Here is a 22,832-nt window from a genome sequence, read left to right on the forward strand (position 1 = left end):
GAACAAATGCAGCAACGCTACAACTTTCCCGAGGCCAGCAACGCAAGCCACGAGACTTGGCATCATGGGCCTGGTGTTTTGTCTAGTCAGCGGATGAGCTTCCGTGCGAGTGAGAATAGTCGAATATCCCAAGCGGCACTCTTCGCTGCGTGGCTGATGTGCTCAGGGGTGCTAGGGCTGAACGCTAACGCGATGAGGTGTTTTGGGCTTGATGGCTGTATCGAATTCAGAGCGCCTTCATTTTCACCGGATGAGTTGCGCTCGAAGCGAGAGATGTGTTGTGCAGCGCATCGGTTAGCGGCACCTCAGACCGGTACCTGACGAGATCCTTCATGTTTTCTTTTCTAAAAGCTCTTTTGGTCAATCTAGAAGTTGCATGGCGTCCTGTGGTGGCGTGCTGGCCAGCGCAGCGCTCAGGTATGTGTAGAACAAGGACCCGAACTCAGATGCAAGCGATGACAGAACAGCATGACTGACCAGTGCGTTGTTTTGTCCACGCGCCGATGTTGTTATGAGAAGTTTGTCGGCGCGGCCGAGATGCCGCTGAAGGATTGATGAGTGACAGCTAGCAGCCACTTAGCGTCGTTAGCGCCTGCCTGACTCCACGTTTTTCGGTTGCAGCCGCGGCAGTGTTCAGCTGGGACATGGGCTTCGCTTCACACAGTCACAACGTGGAGATTTGCACCATCATTACTCGCACGTTGACCCTGCTACCAGATCTACGGGCTCCCGGTACTTTTGAGGTTGCTGCTTTCCTCGCCAGGAAAGCGAGCTCGAGCCCATGAGACAACTTTGGAAACTTTCGGCTTCACCTAACAAGAGATTGCGCCGATAGAGGTTCATACTACTGACATACTATCTCGAAGCCGCTGTCGCACACCAGGACGCGAGACACAACATGCGCCCCCAAACGTTCGGATGCTACTCGATCGTCGATCGTTGGTATCGTTCTCGGAGCTGGCACCCCCGCCTTGCGATTAAACGAAGCGTCATTGTAGTCAGCTTTCCGGCACGTAAGCGATGGGCATACTTCCTCCAGGCCTAGAATCGTGGGATTTTTTCGAAGCATGCCAATGTACGGTGTAAGCCATGCAAGAGACAGGAAACATGTAGCCGTCTTTTTCCAGGTATCGCTCAGAACCGCCACGCTTTTCTTTTCCCACCTGGCCAGGCATTTTCTACCCCGCAATCTCCCCAGCTTCTGCTTACTCCGCAGATGCAAACAGGTAGGAAATAAGAACAAACGATGGCCATGACTGCGGATTCGACATTCTTTATTGTGTACAGCCAGGTCCACCTACGAACATGTCCTGGTAGAAGCGAGACTTTCAATTGCCGAGCTAGAGGCAACAACATGACTGTCTGCTCTAACTCTTTCGGAGAATTATTCAAATGCGAACTTGACAAGAATGAAGGTGTATCACTCCAGCGGGCGCCTCTTTATACCTTGTTGAATCGTGTAGGGGCTACTTCCGCTCAAATCCAGAAATTGAGCCCAGAGAAAGATGTGAGCAAAGGGGAAAGACATGTCTTCCAATTTGGCCTGTTTTGGCAGCTCATGACCCAAATCACGAATTGAATCAAAACATTTGACTCCGTATCTGATCATCCAGTGGCACGCGACTGCCAATTCAATATTGTAGCGACCTCGATATCAAATCATGGGGACTCCTAGGGAAGATTTTGGAAAGAGGATTTGGCCTGCTCTATGTTCATTAAGGCGTTTAATCCAGGGAGCGAGTCAGCCTATTCAACGTTGTAGAAAAGAAAATCCAGCAAGACGGCGAAGATTCTTTACTCAAGTCCGAAGACCGTCATAGGCACGTGGCAAACGTAGTTCCGCTCAAACATGCCGCTTTAGTTTCAGATCTTTGGACAAAGGCAGTACGATCAAGTCTCTGGATCATCTGCCAGCGTATCTCGCGTTTTGCTCAAGCTCGTCCGCTCGGGTAGTGCATAGTAGGCAACAGATGAGGAACGGCTCTCTCCAAACAAAGTGCCTATGTTCCCTCAGTCGAAAGAGCGACAGGATCTCTCCATTCATCTAAGCATGCTATGTTTGAGAGACCACACATGACGTGTTGGTAAAGAGGTTTTGGCTTTCTTCGAGATATGAAGTGAGAAGCATTAAAGGTGTGTATCGCGCGAAAAGTTATACATATGTTTGAACACTGATCCTGTTGCGAAGCACACATGTCGGATGTAACTATAGTTTTTGGAGGGTCGCGGGACAACAGGAGAACCATAAGGCTAGTATCGTCACCTTTGAGAGAAGAAGCGCCATGCTACGTCGTGGGGCTTTTTAGAAAAAAATCCCCGAGGAAGCAGACATCCATCGAATCTCATCAGGTTTTGGATACTCATAGACGACGAGGATGATGGTATAAGTTGGGTATCGAGCAGGCAGACGACTTACATATCACTCACACCACACTCTATTCCTCTTCGAATATAGTTCAAGAACGTCCCTTGGAACTAGGTGCCAGCTTTTACATGAAGCATTGAACACTTGCAAACACTGCGACATGCAACGAAGACCATAGACTCGGAAGCTAGGTGTTTTGAAGTCTGCATCAAACTTCTCATCGGTTTTCCGAAGACATGCAGATGCAGGTATAGATCGGAGGAGGTATTTTGATTCGCTTTTGAGCAACGGTAAGAGATGGGAGACAACCGATACAGTGTCTTTGAAATTCGATGTTTCGCACCACGAAAGAGAGAGAGACAGGGCAGACATGAGCATTAGCTTTCGGTCTTTGAAAAGGACTGTCCACGAAATCCATCACTTTGTCGCATGGAGTTTTGATGCTTGAAGACTGTCAAGAACGGCGAGACAGTCGATCGTCATGGCCGAGTTTGGTGTAAATATCATTCCGGCCCAAGTAGAAGCCAGAGAGACCCAAATCGATACATTGTTAGAATTGAAGATCTTTGAGAGGATCGTACAGCTACTCGTGTTCGACTTTCTGAATGAAGGGAAGAGGGACATGCATGCGTGATATGTGGCTTTTTGTGAGGCGCGCACAGAAAAACAGACCGACGCCTAGGCCGCCTTTTGGAATATTGACCACGTGGATGAGAAGCCATCATGCAGAAAACGAATATATTTTGAAAAGAACAGGATATTTCGCCGACATGTGAAGGTCTGCATGCCTTTTGTTCATGAAGATGGCGAAATGAGGTAATTGAAGCAGAAGAGCACGAAAAATAGATTTATATAGACGCGAACAGAGTCGGGCTAGCACAAGCACGTGAAAAGGTGGCGCATCAAACAGTCTCTTAACTAGCGATGATGACGACGCTCACCAAACAGAGATGAATATGACACCCAAATAAAAAGCCGAGGCCCGGCACTAGATACGAGACATATTCCCAGCCCAATAATGATATGCAGCCGGTCTTTCGCTACGCCCAAACACCGCGGAAATGCAACTCTGCTGTACATATACACACATATCTTAGCCGAGCCTGTCGCTCGCGCGGTTCAATATATCAGCCGTCTTCTTGATGGCTTTGGATGCGGCATCCCAGTCTTTCTTCTCGATTGCTTCGCGTGCGAAGGGGAAGACACTGGCTTCGAGGCCGTTGTTGAGGTCGGGGGCGAAGACGACGTGTTTGTATTGATCGCGGTTGGGAAGCTGTCTGTGTGTTAGTTCATGATGACCATATTTACGGCGCGGTTGAGAAACTTACACCATGCGGTCCCTTGTCATCCTTTCCCCTCGCGAGATCAAGCAAGTCTGTCTCGAAACCCGCGATCCTCCCATTGTGGCCTACCCTCTGTATTGTGACACCGCTACTTTCGAAGCCACCAGTGGCATAGACTTGGTTATACCAACTTTGTTCCCACCGACCGAACGTCTCTGCTTTCTTCTTGAACATGCTCAGACTGTCGACTAGAGGTTGGAACATCTCAATGTCGTACTCGCCACCACCGCTTTTCTTCTCAGTCCAGTCCAACAACTGCTGGCCTTCTTCCTGCAGAGCGCGGGCGTAGTCATCAATCTTCATAGGAATGATGGGCTCTTGAGCGAGCTCGAGGATGAGAAGAACCCAGAGTTGGGCGAGCACGGCGTGGTAAGCGAAACCGGGGTCGATGTATTTGCGCATCCAGGAGAGAGTCTCGTAGCAGCTGCGCGCAATGGGGTTTGATTGACCCTCTTTGCTGGTGAAGCCGAAGTCGAGTGAGGAGGTACCAGCAATGGATTGGAAAGCAACGTAGTCGCTTCCAGCAGCTAGGTTACCAATTTTGGAGTCCGAGGTCTCCCACAGCTCCTTCATAGTCTTGTTCTCCCGGGGGTCGGAAAGTCGGTCGAGCACGCGCGTCCAGGCGTGTTGGAAGATCGGAGAGCCTTTGGCCCACAGCTTGTCACCCGTTACACCTACGTCGACATTCAGGTAGGCGATGGCGCTATCTCGAAGGGCTTGTACGTTGGCTTCAACATGCTCGGTAGAGCCGATTCTGTTGTATTCACCAGCGTCCCAGGACGCAAATTCGATTGTGCGGAGCGGTCGCCATCCTTGCGAGCGCAACTCGCCTAGTACACGTACAACTTCGAGCATGACAGCCGTGCCAGAGCCAGGGTCTGCCGCACCGAAACACCAGGAATCGCGGTGGTTACCGATTATGATCTTGCTAGCCGGATCTTCGCTGCCCTTGAGAGATCCGAAAACATTGGTGATCCGCTGTTGTTCGACCTCATCCTGGTCGTTTTGCAGGAACACCTTTGGCGAAGTCTTTGGATGACCAGAATACCAGTGCTCACCAACATCCGGTACACCACCAATCCATTCATCTGGCAATTGCTCGCCTGAGCCTTTGAGCGACTTGAGCAGCTTCTGCGCATCCTTCCACGAGAGCGGTAGACTTGGGATTTTTGGCAAGGCCGGGTTCTTGTCTCGGGGCATGCGCTCCACCTTCTTGAAGCTCGGCAGTCCAGGCGTGAGCACATCTCCCATGATCATATTTGTCTGTGCGACGGATCCTCGCTGCACGCTGTCTCCAGGCCGCCACTTGCCATCTGGCCAGGGATTCCCCTTCTTGAAGCCGTCATCTGCTGGGTCCGAGTATACCAAGACTCCCACAACCCCAGCATCTTGCGCAGCCTTGATCTTCATGGATAGATCTGGCTGTGTTCCGTAATATCGGCAGAGCGCAATCGCTCCTTGTACGTCCACCCCGCTATCCCATAATCGCTTGAAGTCTTTCTTGTCGCAGTAGTTGACATATATCAAGGGCCCGGTGGCGTTTCCTGTCGCAGATAGGCCATGGTAGGCGGGCGTTTGCGCTTTGGCAGGATTGAAGACGGACGGCTCTTCGAGTTTGGCCTCCCACTTCTTATCCTGTGGCTCGACGATGGCGACCCTCCGTCCGCCCTTCTTCGCGTAGTTCATGTATACGTAGTACCTGCACTAGTTAGCGTGGTCTTTTGTGACGTCTCACAATGTGTAACGTACTCGTCGTGGGTATATGTGTCCATGTGCGCATCCTTGAACTTGCCCTCGATCCACTGTCCCAGCACATAACTCCCCTCAGTGCCCCCTATGTGGTCGTAGCTTGTAATGTATTCCAGATTCTTCTCAATTCGCCAGCTCTCGACGCTCTCCATAGCCGTCGACCGTACCCACTCGGGGTTGAATGGCGTGCCGAATCCTCCGCCCATGGGCACCACCTCGCTGACGACCAGCAGGTATACCAGAACGATGATCAGTATGAGACCGAACAATCGCGCGATAATCGACCATCCCGGCTTGTATTCTTCCGGTATCGTCGGTATGTGGTCCGTCATGGCGCTGAAGTTGGGACGCCAGCTGGGCCAGGGTATTCGCGGCAGATTCCAACTCGATAGGGAATGTCTGATGCTGTAGAAGCGTTTCGAGAACCTGCCTCTTGATCGATTCCGCCTTGAGCGCCCCTCCTCAGCAGACTCTGGATCTAGAATGTCCATCTCCTCCATGGTCTGGCGCAGGTCCTCGTCCTGGCTCTCTCGCACCGGACTCCCGAGATCCGAGTCGCCATCGTCGTCGACCGACTGTACGGAGGGGGCCTGGTAGTATCCATTGCGCCTGCGCGGATCGGCTTGTATGCGCACATCCGGGCTCAGGAGGCCTTGCCGCTCGGCATCGTCGCTGGTCTCGTTGGGCCCGAGGCGCGCAGGGGCGTTGCGCGAGGAAGTCGCCTCGTCGTATGTGGGGATGGGTGGCGGAGATGGCTCGCGGACGTAGCCATGTTTCTCGTCGCTCATGGCGAGCTAAAACCACGTGAGGGTGTTGTCGTACACGTGGTGCGCGGTGTCGTGGTAAGGGATGCTCGCTCGCCCGCGGCGAATAGTCCGCAGGAAGCGAATGCTGCGTACGCGTATGCTTTGAAGGGTAATTGGGTAGATGGACTATCGATTGGGCATGTACATGGTGCACGGGTATAAGGAACGACGACAACTATATCAATACAGGCAAGAAGAAGGCGGACGAGGGGCTGCGTCTTGTCGGATGCAGGTGGCTGATGTGCATCCAGCATCTGGGGATGGCGGAGCGGAACATGGGTGCCGAGACCCTGTCCAAGATCTTGGTAGTTGAAACCATAGCTGTCTATCTTTGCGACTCCATCACCACGGCATGTGTTTGAGCTTGGAAAGAAGTTTGTCAATTGTCGCACGAGGCTTGCCACTTTCTACATGCCGCGCCCTCCAGTCACCTTGATCGTCTCTCCGTTCACATAGCTGAACAGCGGACTCGCAACCGCCAACACGGCACTCGCCGCCTCGGTCGCCGTGCCCGGTCTCCTCAGAGGAATGTCCATGTGTTCCTGGCCCTGCCCTGCGCCTGCCTTCTGCGCCTGTGGTATTCCCAGCGCTACCTTCTCGCCGTCGGGCGTGGTAATGAATGCGCCAGCCTCCTTCGCCGCCGTCAACCGTGTCTGGATGTGGCCAAAGGCTACTGTGTTGGAGCGCACGCCGAATTGAGGGCCCCATCTGAAGACGCATTAGAGGGCAATACATTGGAGTGAGAGAGGGGGGTACATACTCTTTCGCAATGGTCTTGGTCATGCCGGTCACACCTGCCTTCGCCAGCGCGTAGTTGATCTGTCCAGCGTTGCCGTTCACACCACTTGTGCTGGAAATGTTGATGATATTCCTCGGCTCGCCGTCCTTGACCCTGAAGTATGGCGCCGCAGCCCTCACGATCTTGAAAGGCGCTGTCGCGTGCAGGTCGACAATCGTGTGCCATTGCTTGTCTGTCATCTTGTGGATGACGCCATCCCATGTGTAGCCGGCGTTGTTCACGATGATGTGGATCTTGCCGCCTCCGAACTCAGCGGCCTTTGCAATAAGCGTCTTGATGTAGGCGTCGTCGAGCACGTCGCCTGCGACAGCCAGGGCGCTGCCACCAGACTCGTTGATTTCCGCAGCTACCGATTCTGCCTTTTCTATACCAATTGTCAGCCCGTGTTTGCATGCAGCAACTGCATTGACTTACTGGCATCTACATCGGCAACCACAACCTTCGCGCCTTCCTTTGCAAACAGTTTCGCAGCCTCGGCGCCAATTCCCTGTCCTGAACCAGTGATAATGGCGGTTTGGCCAGCCAACATACCCTTGGGGTAGTTGAGATGGCCTGCAATCTGATCGATGCGCTTAGAGTAAGACATTATACTTGGAATATTGCGTTCACTTGGGAAGTGAACCAGAGATTATGATTATCTCACTGAGAAGACACCTCAAGGTTTATGGCCGCTCCTTCCTGAAATGCGGAGTAACTCAACCGCAACGGCCGACATCATCACTGGCGAAGCCGAGGTTCACGCCGTTAGCGCGTTTTGCCAGACGCGCCTTCCTAGGCACCTAGGTTCGGCTGACTCGACTTACGACACCAACGCCAAACAACATGTAACGACGTACTATTCAGATGGGCCTAAGGCTTCCTGCTGTTCTCTAGCTGCACATATGCCTGCTCAATCTCCTCAGAATAGTCCTGCTCAACAGCTTTCCGCTGCACCAGCTGCTTCAAGCTGACTTTGAGCGGTTTCTCCTTCTTCGCGATCATGACGGTCTCCCTAGGAATCCTGATCTCATCCATGTCGGTCTTATTGGTGGCAGCAACCACCCCATTGTAAAGCTCCTCGAGCAGCTGCGCCTCGCTCTTTCCGTCCAGCACACCTTCCTTTGCTTGAGCAATAACATACGGCGCAGGCCGGGCTTCGCCACCTACCAGCACATTTTGCACGTCTGGATGTTGCAAAATACGCCTTTCAATATCCTGCGCATGAAACTTGGCCAGCCAACTCAGCTTCGTCAAGTCGTCTTTGCGCGCAGAAAACGCCCATCGCGTGCGGCCATCAGAGTCCTTGACAGGCCTGTAGAGCTCCTTCGTTTCGATCCGCCCCAGGAAACGATGTCCCGGGTTCCAGAAGGATGTCTGGAAAGGATTGGTACGCCCATCTCCAACCTGCTCCAGTATGAGCTCGTGGAGATCGTCCGAGCCTGCGTCCAAAGGCACCATCCTATGACCATTGTCTGGAACAAAGTCATGGGTATACCAGAGCTTTCTATCGGCTGGTCGTAGGCCAATCTGATCTCCATTTTCCGTGGAGCCAATCATCGGGCTCAATCTCGTATGCTGACAAAGGTCGTCCCCAATCGCTCGATCCAAGGGTGCACCCGTGTACACAATGAAGTCCAGTGACTTCAGCATTTGTCGAGTTTCTGGGTCCGCGTAGAGGCAGTTGATAGTGAATGGAGGGCATCTAATGCCTTCAATTCTATTCATTGACATGATCTTCTTGAACAGGTTAGGAGTCAAGGAAACTTCGTCCCGGGGCATCATGACGCAGGGACTGTCTAGGAAAAGTGGGCTCAGAACCATCGCATGTAAGCCGGCTATCCATTGCGGTGGACATGGATTGAGAGACGTCTTCCCGATCCAGCTTTCGTACTCAATGCCGCGGGGCCAGTGTCTTCGACTCAGTATGGGCACATTCCCTAATCCGCTCCACATGCCATTGGTGTGAAAAATAGGCTTGGGTTCGCCTAAAGAGAAGTGAGCTTGTGAGATAACAGATTGTTTCAGACAGCTTACCAGTAGTGCCTGATGTATGGATGATGACGATTTCATCCCATTTGGCCTCTCCAAACGTTTTGTCATACTTGTACCGCTCTTGCCCTTCGTTGTCAAGCATCCATTCTAGCGACGGCAAAGCACATAGCTTCAAGCCTGACTCTATGTCGACCAACGGCCCTGCGGCATCGTCTTCTGGATAGAGCCATACTTTGCAACTACTTGCTGCAATCAAGCCCGCAAGCCCCTCCTTGGTCACTCGTCCATCGGGAATCAGCAAATACAGAGGCTGTCAGCTGTGAGATCACACCAAACGACTTGACACTTACTTTCCGTCCATGCTTTACAACAGATGGTATCAATATGGCATACCGTGGATCGTTGGGCCCGAAATAAGCAACCGTCTCGCGATCCACCGCTTTACCAAGCCGCTCGTCAAACCAGAAAGCCATCTTATCGATAGCGCTTGCATATTGCTTCCATGTAATCGTTTTGTAACCCCTGTGCAACCAGTCGTCCGGCGCGTAACGCATGTACATGTTGTTCGGTATCCATTGCGCTTTCTCCTCGATGGCGTGCACGAAGAGTTGACCCTGGGGGTACTCTAAGTTGTTCTCTGCTGTGATAGTCATCTTGGAATGTGAAACTGAGGGTTTGACAAACAAAGGGACGTAGCAAGGCTGCTGTGATAGCCAATGAAAGTTGTCTTCTATTGCTCGCCCGATACTGTCTTTATGTACACTTGTTTTTTAATCGTGTCGGCCAGGTATACATGAATTCTCCCGCTGTACGCACGTAAGGAAGCCGCCAGTCTGGCTCAATTCACTATCTGATACATGTCCAAACACTCGCATACTTCATCGATCGGCCCGTTGCCAACAAAGCTCCATGTCTTTCCCCATTCGGCTAGTGCTTAGCTCATCAGCAACACGCGTCTTAGCATACAACCTTAAGTGCCGGCCTGAAGCTTGTATTCAATGGGATATAGTTGCAAGGGTCATGCCGCTCCACGAGAATATCGAACATGGGCAATGAGGCTAGAAGTCAAGCTCCCTGACGCGCCACTCATGCACTAATGTGTCTGGGTGCAAAGCGTATTCAGCGAAGAGACTGAATCCATCAAAACAACATGAAATCATTTTTAGCTAGTGCAGTGGGTGGTTCTAGTGACGGCAATCCGAAGGGCGACTCGCAGCTTATTAATACATTTCTCTCTTTCACATGCCGCACTATGTGTGGCCACGATCCATGCCGCAATTTATGCGAAGGTTTTTAGATAAAAGCTTGTAATGTCTTAGCGACTGATTAGTTATTTGTCGCGGAGGAAAAAGACTAATCTCTAACCTCTGCGGCTAGATCATGTACACACTCCGACATTATTGTTTTCTAATCATATCTGCAGCAAAGCATCACCCAGGGTGTTGCTATCCTATATGCCAGGAATCAACTATGCATATTTAGTTGCAATGTCACACAGCTGGTGCATATGTCAGATGGCAATGTCGAACCCGTCTCTGGCATTGTATTGACTTTATACTACGAGGGCATAGAGAATTCCATTCCAATCTCATCGAGATATCGTTAACTAAACAGGCCTTATACCTTGGTCTCGACGTTCACATTACCGATCTTCTTCTCTTCGCGGTACTGCTCTTCCGCAATCACATCAGCGGGGATGCGATCTGGCGTCTGGTTCACCAGTACCAGCATCGGACCCAGCGCAAGTGCCATCAAGCCAAAAGTGACGCAGAAGCCGATGAGAGGGGATGTCTTGATTTGGGTGTTCATTCCGTAGGAGATGGCTTGTCCGATGGCCTCGAGACAGCGGAAAGCTGCACCATTACGTACGTTTGCTGTATATCATCAGCGACTGAATCAAGAGGACTTTCTGAATGAGGAGACATACCTTGAGCGTCTGTTGCGAAAGAAGAGAGTAGCCAGTACATGTAAGATTGCGACAGAGGACCAGTCGTCTGCACAAAGAAGTATGGCAAGAAAGAACGCGCATACAGCGAGTCATCCCAGTCGATCTTGCCTGGGTCATTGCTGTTGAACCCGACTTGCATGACGATGGACCAAATGTAGACACCGAGGTTGAGAAGCACGACGGTAAAGAGACCGATCTGTGCACGACGACGCTGGCTAACACCCTTGAGATCGAGTATGAAACCCAGACCGAAACAACCGACGATACAGAAGAATGGCGAGATGAGGGAGGAAAGAGCGCGGGCGCGGACGCTAAAGTAGGTTCCAAGATAGGTCGACCATGTCCCACTGATAGCCGATTAGCTGCTGCTCCTTTATGATCGTGCGTTGACTGACCTGTAGAAGAACGACCATATGGCCCAGAATGCGGAAAGCAAAATAAGCTTCGACGTCATCGTGATCTTGATCTGCTTGAACTCCATAATGGTACCGATCTTCTCAGAGACGAGGATACGCGTTCCGTCTGAGCGTACGACTCGTTCAAGAGGTGAGATGAGGAAGGCGAATGGCAAGGCCATACATTCGATGATCAAAAAGGCGACGTAGGTATCTGGCGTTACTCCTCCTTCGACACCTTTCTCGTGGTTCTTTGACAGACTGTGACACAGATTTTAGCTGCTGCGAACTGGGCTCCAGTCTGCAGAACTCACTTGATAGCACCACCGACAAGCTGTCCCAAGTTTCTAGCAACGATCCAAAGAGCGAGGTACTTGCCACGAGATCCAGCTGGCGCGAGTGACATTATAGTTCCGGATTCTGCAACATACCAAGCACCGGTCCCGATACCAGTTATGAAGCCGCCCAAGATCAAGTACCATTGGTTTCCGAACTTGGAGTTGCAGTAGTAGGAAGAGCCGCGGATTGGAAACGAGCAGGCGCCGATGACCAAAGCCCATTTCGTTCCGAGTTTGTTGACGATGGGTCCTCCGAGAGCACAACAGACGGCAAGCATGGTGTAGTTGACAGCGGTCGCGATGTTCGAAGTCTGGGGAGTAGCGAGACCACCTCCGCCAAGGCCTGCAAACTTATCAATTCCAAGTACCGTTTCATGAGCTCAAAGACGACTTACCAGCAATAGCATCAGCCATCGCAGGACCGCAGAAAGCCTGCACACTGAGTAGCAGCATCTGCGTCAAGCTGTGCTGCCATATTCTCTTCCACTTTGGAACTGTTCTAGCATACTCTTCCATGTTGATTCTCTCGTCGGCGACATCGTATGTTGGAGGAGCGTTGAGCGGGTCGTTGCCCTTTGTGCGGAGCGCATCGTCGTCGCCGCCGGCATGTGTGTTGGGAGGAGCAGCGTCGAACTTAGACATCTTGAAATACTCTTACTGGGAAGACCAAAAACGATACGGAGCAGATGCGACTGAGCTTCGAGCTGAGGCGAGATCAAAGGCATCGCACGCGACCTTTATATACACCATGTCCCTCCCGCACACATCTACCTCCTACCGTCTGTCCGCGCGACCAGCATCGGCTTATCTGTGGATCCCGAAACTATGTTACCCCAAGCTGGGGTAAACGAGTCGTTCCCGTCCAGCTGATAGTGACTTGTGGAGTCAATCGCTCCGGTGATAGACCGGTTTCCGAGGGAAAGGGCTGTTTAGATGAGAGTGTAGACTAGGCTGGATATGGAAGTGCGAACAGTTTGGAAAAGTGGAGGTTGGGAACTAATGTGATTAAGGAATGGTAAGCTTGCGCTAGACATGGTTGCGAGGCTTCGATGTCGGGTTGATGCAAGGCGTGAGTCAGCTGTTCAGGTGCTCCGCGGGTTGAGGGCGAGTTTTATAGAGAAGAGGTTTGTTGATATCGCCCTTTGGCTGCATAGACCCGGTTTCGTTATCGCAATGTCAAGCATGGAAGGTCGTGGCCCTGCTTCATCCCCAAACCGGGCAGAATCGGAGAAACCGCCCGGGCTTGACGCATCGCTGACGTCCGCCAGCCTAACCCCGTTTGGAAGGGGTAACAGTCGGGGATCGCCAAGCGAGAACGGCCGCGATACTTGGGACGGCAGGCCTCAATTACTCAATCAAAACCTCGCGTGCTCGCATCTGGCGCGTGGAGAATGCGTCGCCATCGTGTCACCGTGCTGGTGGCGTGTGCAGCCTCTAGGGATACTTAACCGGCGGGATTACATCGTGGGTCGTTACTGATAACGACTTCCGGCAGCGCCTCCCCATTCCAACACGCGAGCCATTTCAAGCGCGATAGACTTTGATAGTTCAGCATGGCACCGTCGCGAGAGACTACGTCCGTCATCGTTGCTGGTGGTGGCGGGACGATAGGGTCGTCGACAGCCCTACATCTCGTACGCTCAGGATACAAACCTTCAAACATCACAGTGCTAGACACGTACCCAATACCATCGTCACAATCGGCTGGAAATGACTTGAACAAGATCATGGGCATCCGCTTGCGGAACAAAGTGGACTTACAGTTGAGTCTGGAGGCGAGACAGATGTGGAAAGAAGACGATCTGTTCAAAGAATATTTTCACAACACCGGTCGAGTGAGTATTTCAAGCGCAACCTAGCAAGAAATATATTTAGAGACTAATGGTATTTGCAGCTTGACTGCGCCCACAGTGAAAAGGGTCTCAAGGACCTCAAGCAAGCTTACCAGGCTCTTCTCGACGCGGGTGCTGGCCTAGAGACGACAACAGAATGGCTAGATTCGGAGGACGAGATCTTGAAGAAGATCCCACTCCTAGATCGCGAACAGATCAAAGGTTGGAAAGCTGTCTATAGCGATGACGGCGGCTGGCTTGCTGCAGCAAAGGCCATCGATGCCATTGGTGGGTATCTGCGCGATCAAGGCGTCAAATTCGGCTTCGGTGGAGCAGGATCCTTCAAGCAGCCTCTTTTGGCTGAAGGTGTGTGCGTTGGTGTTGAAACGGTGGATGGCACAAGGTATTACGCTGACAAGGTGGTTCTTGCGGCTGGTGCATGGAGTCCCGTGCTTGTCGATCTGCAAGACCAGTGTGTTTCGAAGGTATGTTATTTCAGCTCAGCTAACTACTTCCAAATTAACGTCTTCAGGCATGGGTATATGCCCACATTCAACTCTCTCCCAGCGAAGCCGCAGAGTACAAGAACGTCCCTGTAGTCTACAACGGTGACGTGGGCTTCTTCTTCGAGCCTGACGAACACGGCGTCATCAAAGTCTGCGACGAATTTCCAGGCTTCACACGCTTCAAGCAACATCAGCCTTTTGGCGCATCGGCACCAAAGCGCATCTCGGTACCTAGATCTGCTGCGAAGCATCCCACAGATACCTATCCGGATGCCTCCGAGGTCAGCATCCGCAAAGCTATTGCGACGTTCCTGCCAAAGTTCACAGACAAAGAGTTGTTCAACAGACATCTGTGTTGGTGTACAGACACAGCAGATGCGGCACTTTTGATGTGCGAACATCCTGATTGGAAGAATTTCGTGCTTGCTACCGGAGATAGCGGGTGAGTTTCTTCCTCGTTACGAATGCTGTTTTGCTGAGTTACTGACCTGATATGTAGCCATACCTTCAAGCTACTTCCAAACATTGGTAAGCATGTGGTCGAGTTACTCGAAGGTACACTGGCAGATGACCTCGCGCATGCATGGAGATGGCGTCCTGGTACTGGTGATGCGCTGAAGTCAAGAAGGGCGGCTCGTGCGAAGGACCTCGCGGACATGCCAGGATGGAACCACGATGGTGAGGCGCCTAGGTCGAAATTGTAATGATGTGCAAACGAAGATGGAAGACAGGGCAGTCTAATTCGGAAGGTGGTATGAATCTAGTGCGCATCCTCCTACGTATCTCCACGTCGTGCCTTATCTCCGGAGGTTTTGACTCAGACAAGGCGGTTGAGTCATCTTCAATACTCGCCTTATCTTTATCAGCTTCTGCCTAATAGTACTGGAGTTGAATAAAGGCCCTCACAATCCAACTGGCAATCCAAGAATCTGCAGTCTTCTATTCAACACCTATCGAGCTCAAGATGGCTGCCGAACTCGACGCCGCCTATATTGCTCGTCTTTCCTTGCACGATCCTCGTAACTTCAGCATCCAGCACGCCCAAACCCTCCACCGTATAAGGCTCCTCCAGCAATGGAATATCTCTTATGGCTCGAGGGTGCTCGAATTAGGGTGCGGGCAGGGAGATTGTACGACTGTCCTTGCTTGCGCCGTTGGCGAGCAAGGGAGCGTAGTGGCCGTCGATCCAGCAGACTTGGGTTATGGTAAGTCCTTCCGAACTATTTTTTTTTTCTTGCTTTCCTGGTAGGCGTATAGACGTAGTGGGTTTATGACCTTTTAGGTTCTCCGTATACCCTCGGCCAAGCACAAGATCACATCTCACAAGGACCGCTCGGAAAACAAATCACGTGGATTCAACAACCCCCCCTGGAATACCTCTCTTCCCTTCCCATATCGTCTTCTATCTCTTCGGCACTCACCAGCAGCGACAAAGCTTTTGACGCGACAGTGCTCGCCCACTGTCTATGGTACTTCCCCACCCCCTCGCTCATCCTCTCCACCTTCCGTGCCATCAGACAGCACAGCAAGCGTCTTCTCCTTTCTGAATGGTCTTTGATAGCGACACATCCATCTGCTCAGCCTCATGTACTAGCAGCACTTACGCAGGCAGCGCTGGAGTGCCGTAAAGGCAACAGCATCTCGAATGTTCGCACTGTCTTGGGCCCAAAACGACTCATCGAGCTGGCTTTAGCGGCCGGGTGGCAGCTGGAGAACGAGACGCGCGTGCAGAGTGACGAGGGACTGATGGATGGACAATGGGAAGTCTCCGCTTGCCTCTCTCCCTCTTTTGAGAGAGAGATAGAGGTGAATGTGAAGGATGAGAGGGAACGGGGAGTTATTTTTGCGTTGCGAGATGTATGTGAGGCAAGCCTAGAAGGCATCCAGGGGGGCAGAATGGGAGTCAGGGCGATGGATGTCTGGGTTGCCAGCTTTGTTTGATCTAGCAAGTTGAGCACACGGTCGGGGGACCAAGTTAAATCCCATTACCATTTACCGCCTACTCTACATGACGATTCTAGTGATACATGTACCTTCACGCACAAGAAATAGATTAGAGGATACCTGGAAAACACATGAAGCTAGTAACGACGGACAGATGGAGTCAAACTTTGTGTGCGCTGCCAAGACGTGCCTTGTAGTTATACGCTGGCTCTAGCAGACTCAGCGGCCTTGCGAGAATCTCGCATGACAGACTCAAGGTTCTTTCGCATGATTCGCAGTGTCTACGATTGGTATGAGCTTGGTCTCTCGCTGAAAATAATGGACCACTTACCCGTTTGCATCGCTGCCGAAACGGACCCCGCGGCATCTCTTTGATCTCTTTGGCCTTCATCTCCAGCCACTCTTCTGGAGTACCCGCAGTGAGGTAGTAGTTGAGTTGTTCGGAGAATACGTCTGCATCGTAATCTTCGGTTGTGCTGAAGAAGTCGTAGCCTAGAACTTTGACATCCATGTTGGCCTCGCGAATCATCAAGAATACTGGTTTGATGGTTTCGAGAGCCTGGAAGAGGGCCAGATTCCATTGCATATCTGACTCCAGATATATCTCAACACTGAGTTCTTGACGATCTCTCAGCATCAGCAGACTCTTCATGTTGTCGTACAATGCCCTGCATGCTATCCATTTTCCTGAATAGATATTACCATAGTCCTCATCGATCGTGATGACGAGACGTCGTATAGCATCCTTGAACGAGAATGCCATGGAACCAAAGCGGTCGCGTTCAAGGTAGGCGCGGACATAGCGATAGTCAAGCTCAACGTTTGAAAGGTCCTTGAAGTACGTGGTTGCAGCTTCAGATGCGAACTCCTCGCCCACCAACGCGGCGTTTGCGAAACGTGGCACAGGGAGATATTGTACTCCTGTGCCAGCTTCGTCGGCGGAATGATATTTGGGGACAAATGAGATAGCGTCGTTTAGGCTTCTGATGTGCTCTTCTGTCCACTGATAGTTGTATATCTGGTCTCGCAGTTCGCGAGGGAGCTTCTGGAGGATGATTGCCGTGAATGATTGGCATAGCTGCAGATCTGCGCAGGCCGCAGCGACCTGATAGATAGGGCGCTCGACGGCCTCTCTTTCTCTCATGAGATGACATAGCTCGGGATCGCGCTCAAAAAAATACTTGATCTTCTCACGTCTAAGTGCTGCTTCCTGCACGGCAAGGCGCTCTTCTCGCAGTTCAAGCCCATCATATCCTGGTACGTCGGTGTGCATGAACCAATCCCAATCGTCGGTTCCGTTTACAGATCGCATGATCTGGTCCTGCCTCGTTTGGACATTTTTCTGGATTTTGTTGTAGCTTGGAACGAGTTTCTTGCCTTGATCGTAGAGACCAAGAACACGAGAACGATCTCCAGCATTCAGACCCCAGAGCCGATGGTCAATGGCTGGGTCTGATAGCCTAGGAAGTTTTAGCAAGACGAGACGGACGTATAGAGCCGAGCAGCATCGTACGCAGGCGGTTGTCTCGCTGCTGTCGAGTCGGACCGATGTGGCACCAAAGTCGCCTTGAACTCCATCTCGTGGCCAGACATGTCGCTCGCAAGAGTGCTACAGAAAGAGGATGAAATTGAAGGATGAAATTGAAGGATGAGCCTCAGGCACGTCGCATAGCGCATGGATCCCGTCAACGATATCCCATGAAGTATGAACATGTCAGGATCCTCGGTGTTGCGACAGCGGTTTCCTGCTGCATTCCGGCTAGTCCCGAAGGAGGCTTACAGCGCCTACGTCATTCACGAGTTGGAGACAGGCACGACTCCACTAAATCCTCATGCAACCAGCCTCGAGCAGGATTCTTGTGAGCCCGCACCGAAAATGCGCCGTTGCATCCATGAATGGTCTGACCTTGTTCATCCGCGCGCAAAGGGCTGGCCTAACCACCGCGCATCGCACTACACCGTTGACAACGTCCCAACCATCATCGGACGCTACCAAGACGGAACCAGCATAGCTACGCTTGCCTATAGTGGACCTCCCGCAGCCATCGCGTGAGCGCGCCTGCCTTTGCGACAACGACTCTGGACCACGACATGGCGCAACAATTCCTCGCTGACCGCAATGGCTGGCTGTCGTTCCGGAGCAGCACGCCCGTGCTGTACATCACAGCCGAAGACGCCGAGTTCGACATCGAGACTATGAAGGCGTGGCGCGACGAGGGCTTCATTGTCGAATACATCCCTATGGGCAAAGGTGGCAAGCAATACGTGCAGACGCTTCACAAGCTGGGGGACAAGATGGGCATTGGGGAACGCTACGCAATCGTGGGTATACAGCCCTTTCACACTCTGGCGCATGTCACGAGTATACGTGCTCTGCGCCAGCACCCTCCGACTCATGTACTGACCATGGCTCTGTAGCATTCGGTGACGCTGCAGCCGTATGTCTAGACGTCTACTCGGAACCCAAAACCGCCACCTCGAAACTCTGCTCCCTCATCGCCTACTATCCGTCCTCCATTCCCGATACACGTCACCGCTTCACATCGTCCTTTCGCGTGCTCGTACATCTAGCCGAGGGCACATCCGGAAACGACATCACCGTTGGTGTGACGCGTCGCCCCGAAGTTCTTGGCATACAAGGCAAGCGACGGACGGTGCAGAAGCGCGTCACGCACGGTATTGGCGCGGGAGGCTTACAGGACAAGATACTGTATCCGTGCTTCACATACGAGGGCGTTGATGCAGGCTTTGCAGAGCACGATCTAGATGAATACGACGCCGTGGCCGACGCTATCGCATGGAGCAGGAGTTTGAGCACTGTTCGAAAGGGCTTCAGCGCCGAGGTAGATCTGGAGCGGCTATGGGAGGAAAACGAAGAGCGTATGCATGGCGACCAATCGTATCTATTGTAAAAGCTAACACTCAACAGAAAAGTACCGCGGAAAATCGCTCGATAAGATCCTCGAAACCTATACCAAAACCCCGACACCATACGTCAACTTTACTCCGACTATGACCGGGGCAAGCGGCCATCCAGATCTCAAGCGCTTCTACCGCGACTACTTTCTCAAAACGGCCCCACCATCAATGCACATGCGGCTCATCTCGCGCACAATAGGCGTCGATCGAATAGTAGACGAACTTTACATCCAGTTCAAACACACATGCCAGATGCCCTGGATTCTTCCTGGCGTTGCACCAACAAACCAGAAAGTCGAGATAGTCGTGGTGAGCATCGTGGGATTCAGAGCTGGAAAGATATGGTGCGAGAGGTTTTACTGGGACCAGGCTTCTGTGCTTTTCCAGGTCGGCCTCATGGATCCTGAAGAGGTGCCTAAGGAGTTCAAGAAGAAGGATGACAATGAAGATGGTGGGCTCGAGATGCTACCAGTTAGTGGAAGTGAGGCAGCGAGGAAGGTTATGGATGTGGAGAGTGAAGAATTTAATGACATGATTGATGACTGGTGAGAATAACGGACATCGCGGTGTAGTTTTGGTAAGTCAATGTTGGCCGTTCTGGCTTGACCAACTCTACATTATATTTGAATAATAAACAGCATGATCAAGAATGCCTCTCCATGAACTCCCATCAACCTCGTCTTCATTGTAAGGCTACAGACAATGAAACGCGCAGCCGATATATACCCTTGCGTACGCTTTCAAGATTCTGAAAAATTGCATCATCCGATACGGCTTTATTCTCCCTTGCACTCTTCAGCCCTGACTACCCGTTAGCACTCAGCGCTTCACACGACCAAGCTGATCTCACCTTCCACAAGATGGCCCTAGTAGAACTCATAGACAGAATCATACAAGCCGTTAAGCCCTGCGTTTCTAAACCGCTGAGGTATATAGGCATTCGATGGTGGCTCGCGGATCCTATGTACACCGTCACGTATCGAGTATGTAGGCCGGTGTGGTACGTCAAAGTCGTCGTCGTACGCCTCATACGCGTCATCTTGTTCATCGTATGTACGCTGGAGGAGTTGTGCATACTCTCGATCCTGATCCTCTTGGCGTCTCCGATGGGCACGAGAAGGTTGTGCTCGGTCTCGCAGCGCTTGCCAAACGCTACGGGATGAATGGCGGTCTCGTCCGTCCGTAAGCCGTTGCATATCAGTACGGCCGATTGGTTCGCGGGTGGCCTGGTGAGTGTCGCCTCTATCGTTTCCCGTTCGACGTGCTGCATCGGCTATCCTACGGGTATCCTGAGCCTGTGGATGATGTTCTGGGTTTCGCTGCAGGCGCTTCCGAGCACGAGGAGTAGCGGACCGGTCATCTGCACCATTCCGTCGAAGTAGACCTAGCTTGACCCCAGCCTGTCCGGGTAGTCGCAGTAGAGAGGCCACAAGACGTTCTGATCGAGACACTAGCCACCTCATACGCTGACTTACTAGCACATCCCAATCGGATTGACGGGCTATAACGCGCATAACCTCAGAGGGTACTTGCACTGGTCGCTGCTGGGGTGGTTGGACCCGTTGCTCTTGGGGTTCTTGACTCCATCGGACCATGCTGTCTTCTCGAATGAAGTCTGTCGGTACTTGGACCCGTCCTTGCTCGGGTTCTTGGCTCCATCGAACGATGTTGTCTTCTCGAAGGAAATCTGTCCGTACTTGGACCGGTCGCTGCTGGGGTTCTTGGCTCCACCGAACCATGTTGTCCTCTCGAATGAACTCTGCCAGTACTTCCATTGGTAGCTGTGGGATCCCTTGGCTTGTTGGAATTACAGGCTCTTCTCGCACAACGCCTGTAGGTACTTCGATTGGTGGAGATTGAACCTCTTCGCTTGTTGGGACAGTAGTCTCTTCTCCATGTAGAGGCGCGCGGCAATTAGGACACAAACCATTGCCACTTTCGATCCAACGTTTTACGCATTTTTCGCCGAAGATATGATGGCATTCGAGAATTATAGGGGGGTGATTGGCGTCGTATCCTTCCATGCATATGGCACATTCGAGAGACTCGAGGGAAGAGAGGAAGGCCTGTGCATCTGTTGGTTGCGTCATGGTGTTGGTTGAGATGGCACGCAAGAGAAATAAGTGCTGGCTAATCCCACCCAACTGTGGAGGCGAAAGAAATGCTTGGAGAGTCGACTCTAAGTACAGCTGAGTAGCTGGGAGCTGCAGTCTCCCTCGTGCACGACCTCTTTGGCGTAGACTTTCACTCAGCCCTGAATCACATCATGAGCCAAACTATTTTCACTGGGACTGGCGCAAGCAGTACAACCCTTGAAGCAGTCACGATAGATTAAAAGATGAGATGAATGTTGACAAACGGGTCTTCTCGAAGATCGCGAAAGGCAAGCAGAGTGATCTATTTGTATACATTTGTGCTGAAAGAAAACTAAGAAACAGCATATCGTGGGGCGTGATGGTGATTTAAGGAATGCATCCGAGGCTATCTGGCTCGTAAGACCAGGGAAAGCTCGTGCAGCGTTAAAATGAAATGACCTAAGAGACCGTGGTAACTCGCCGTAGCATCGTATACGAAGGTGAAATTGACGAGTGAAGAGCCCCTGAGTTCCGGGTCTTGCGGAGCCTCGCAGACATATCGAGACTTCAACCCTGTGATCTCACATCTGCTTCGGGGCTCGGTGGCGATCCGGTAGGCGAGCTAGCGTGTTCCGGTATATCGCTCCGCTCGGTCTCCATCGCCACTGGCAGCTGAACTCTCGACCCTCCTAGCTCTGTATCGTATAAATAGGACGCCCGATTCATCGAGTTACGAGATAGGCGATTGCTTGCACGCGCCCTCCCCATAGCGATATTTCTGATAGCACCGCCAGTCGCTGCCGAGTCTATCGATAGTCGAACCTCCGCCCTGTTCCGAGCATACTGCTGCCATTCGTGCACAATACTGTACATCGAAAGAGGGCGCGAAGACTCAGATCCGCGGCGATCTCGATGTAAGGTATCGATCAGTAATTGGTGTGTGGTAGGAGCGATACTGATTCGTTCAACAACGGTTTCGGCGTCTGATAAATTCGCTTCGCTCATGCTCAGTGGACGATTATGGAAAGTCTGCGTACTTCCCCGAAAGACGTCCCAGTAGTCGTGAGTGCCAAAAGTGTTTCCAACGAAAGCCAAGGCAGAATGACGTCTGGTAAGTGGACGATGAGACAACAGCGAATCTTCCGAAAGGTTTGCCTGCGTTCCACTATTGATCATGACTGGGTCACTGATCGGAACAGTGGACACGGCATACTGTGTTCTGAAGTCTGTTAGTTGCCTGCGGCCCCATTCCCAACGCTCTTGTGGAGATAAAGCATGGATCGCCTCAAGGTCGAGATCTTGGAGCGAAACCAGCGCATTCGTTGCGGCAGCTGACCGGTCGCGGACATTAGGAGACTCCTGAGTTGATTCGCCTTGGAGGTCGACGTGAGTCTCTGTAGACTCAGCCAGGGATTCCGAGTTTTCCACGATGGGCGCTATACCAGCCGGTAAAGATCCCCCGACTTGGCGATGGCGATCTTGGTCGGAGCTACTCTCAGGGAACCTTGTAACTGGGGGACTGGGCTTTGATTTGCGTAGTCGTGCTGTAAGCCTCATACTGAGGCGAGAGAAGGCCTGCCGACCTTTGGACCAAGCGTTTTGGCGGAATGTCGCATACCTCTGGCCACCCGAGCGGATATGGCTGAGACCTGAAGCTTGTTCCCCATTACTGGATTCAACAGACACTGGCCCTGGGTGACTGCCGATGGATGCTGGGTGTTGCTGGGTGTCTCTCTGAGCGGTTGACCGTACAGATGTCTCCCGGGATGGACCGGCCGGTGTGCTTTCCGGTATGACGGTAAGAGTGGGAGATAGTGTGGCGATAGGAGTGGCAGACTGTAT

General features: G+C 52.1%; 8 protein-coding genes across 8 annotated transcripts; 2 read left to right on the forward strand and 6 right to left on the reverse strand.

The window, feature by feature from the left end:
* Positions 1-3,458: 3,458 nt before the first annotated feature.
* J4E78_002012 (uncharacterized protein) lies at positions 3,459-6,245 on the reverse strand (the record flags this gene model as incomplete). Its single annotated transcript, XM_049362662.1, has 3 exons — positions 3,459-3,638; positions 3,694-5,407; positions 5,458-6,245. 3 exons carry the CDS (start codon positions 6,243-6,245, stop codon positions 3,459-3,461), a joined length of 2,682 nt encoding a protein of 893 aa, XP_049225254.1.
* A 425-nt stretch (positions 6,246-6,670) lies between these two features.
* On the reverse strand, positions 6,671-7,648 carry J4E78_002013 (uncharacterized protein; the record flags this gene model as incomplete). Its single annotated transcript, XM_049362663.1, has 3 exons — positions 6,671-6,971; positions 7,024-7,426; positions 7,477-7,648. The coding sequence occupies 3 exons, from the start codon at positions 7,646-7,648 to the stop codon at positions 6,671-6,673; spliced, it is 876 nt and encodes a 291-aa protein (XP_049225255.1).
* A 263-nt stretch (positions 7,649-7,911) lies between these two features.
* J4E78_002014 (uncharacterized protein) lies at positions 7,912-9,686 on the reverse strand (the record flags this gene model as incomplete). The annotated part of the gene is made up of 2 exons (XM_049362664.1): positions 7,912-8,500; positions 9,427-9,686. 2 exons carry the CDS (start codon positions 9,684-9,686, stop codon positions 7,912-7,914), a joined length of 849 nt encoding a protein of 282 aa, XP_049225256.1.
* A 964-nt stretch (positions 9,687-10,650) lies between these two features.
* J4E78_002015 (uncharacterized protein) lies at positions 10,651-12,356 on the reverse strand (the record flags this gene model as incomplete). Its single annotated transcript, XM_049362665.1, has 5 exons — positions 10,651-10,907; positions 10,961-11,328; positions 11,377-11,637; positions 11,691-12,057; positions 12,110-12,356. 5 exons carry the CDS (start codon positions 12,354-12,356, stop codon positions 10,651-10,653), a joined length of 1,500 nt encoding a protein of 499 aa, XP_049225257.1.
* A 911-nt stretch (positions 12,357-13,267) lies between these two features.
* Positions 13,268-14,756, forward strand: J4E78_002016 (uncharacterized protein; the record flags this gene model as incomplete). Its single annotated transcript, XM_049362666.1, has 4 exons — positions 13,268-13,549; positions 13,609-14,031; positions 14,079-14,494; positions 14,552-14,756. The coding sequence occupies 4 exons, from the start codon at positions 13,268-13,270 to the stop codon at positions 14,754-14,756; spliced, it is 1,326 nt and encodes a 441-aa protein (XP_049225258.1).
* Positions 14,757-16,193: 1,437 nt separating this feature from the next.
* On the reverse strand, positions 16,194-17,589 carry J4E78_002017 (uncharacterized protein; the record flags this gene model as incomplete). Its single annotated transcript, XM_049362667.1, has 3 exons — positions 16,194-16,277; positions 16,328-17,456; positions 17,510-17,589. 3 exons carry the CDS (start codon positions 17,587-17,589, stop codon positions 16,194-16,196), a joined length of 1,293 nt encoding a protein of 430 aa, XP_049225259.1.
* Positions 17,590-17,694: 105 nt separating this feature from the next.
* On the forward strand, positions 17,695-19,464 carry J4E78_002018 (uncharacterized protein; the record flags this gene model as incomplete). The annotated part of the gene is made up of 4 exons (XM_049362668.1): positions 17,695-17,699; positions 18,039-18,322; positions 18,415-18,876; positions 18,926-19,464. The coding sequence occupies 4 exons, from the start codon at positions 17,695-17,697 to the stop codon at positions 19,462-19,464; spliced, it is 1,290 nt and encodes a 429-aa protein (XP_049225260.1).
* A 227-nt stretch (positions 19,465-19,691) lies between these two features.
* J4E78_002019 (uncharacterized protein) lies at positions 19,692-20,185 on the reverse strand (the record flags this gene model as incomplete). The annotated part of the gene is made up of 2 exons (XM_049362669.1): positions 19,692-19,720; positions 19,993-20,185. The coding sequence occupies 2 exons, from the start codon at positions 20,183-20,185 to the stop codon at positions 19,692-19,694; spliced, it is 222 nt and encodes a 73-aa protein (XP_049225261.1).
* Between the last annotated feature and the right edge of the window lie 2,647 nt (positions 20,186-22,832).

The sequence above is a fragment of the Alternaria triticimaculans genome (genome assembly GCF_023758025.1).
Source record: "Alternaria triticimaculans strain BMP 0046 chromosome Unknown scaffold_2, whole genome shotgun sequence".
Classification (NCBI taxonomy): Eukaryota; Fungi; Ascomycota; class Dothideomycetes; order Pleosporales; family Pleosporaceae; genus Alternaria; species Alternaria triticimaculans.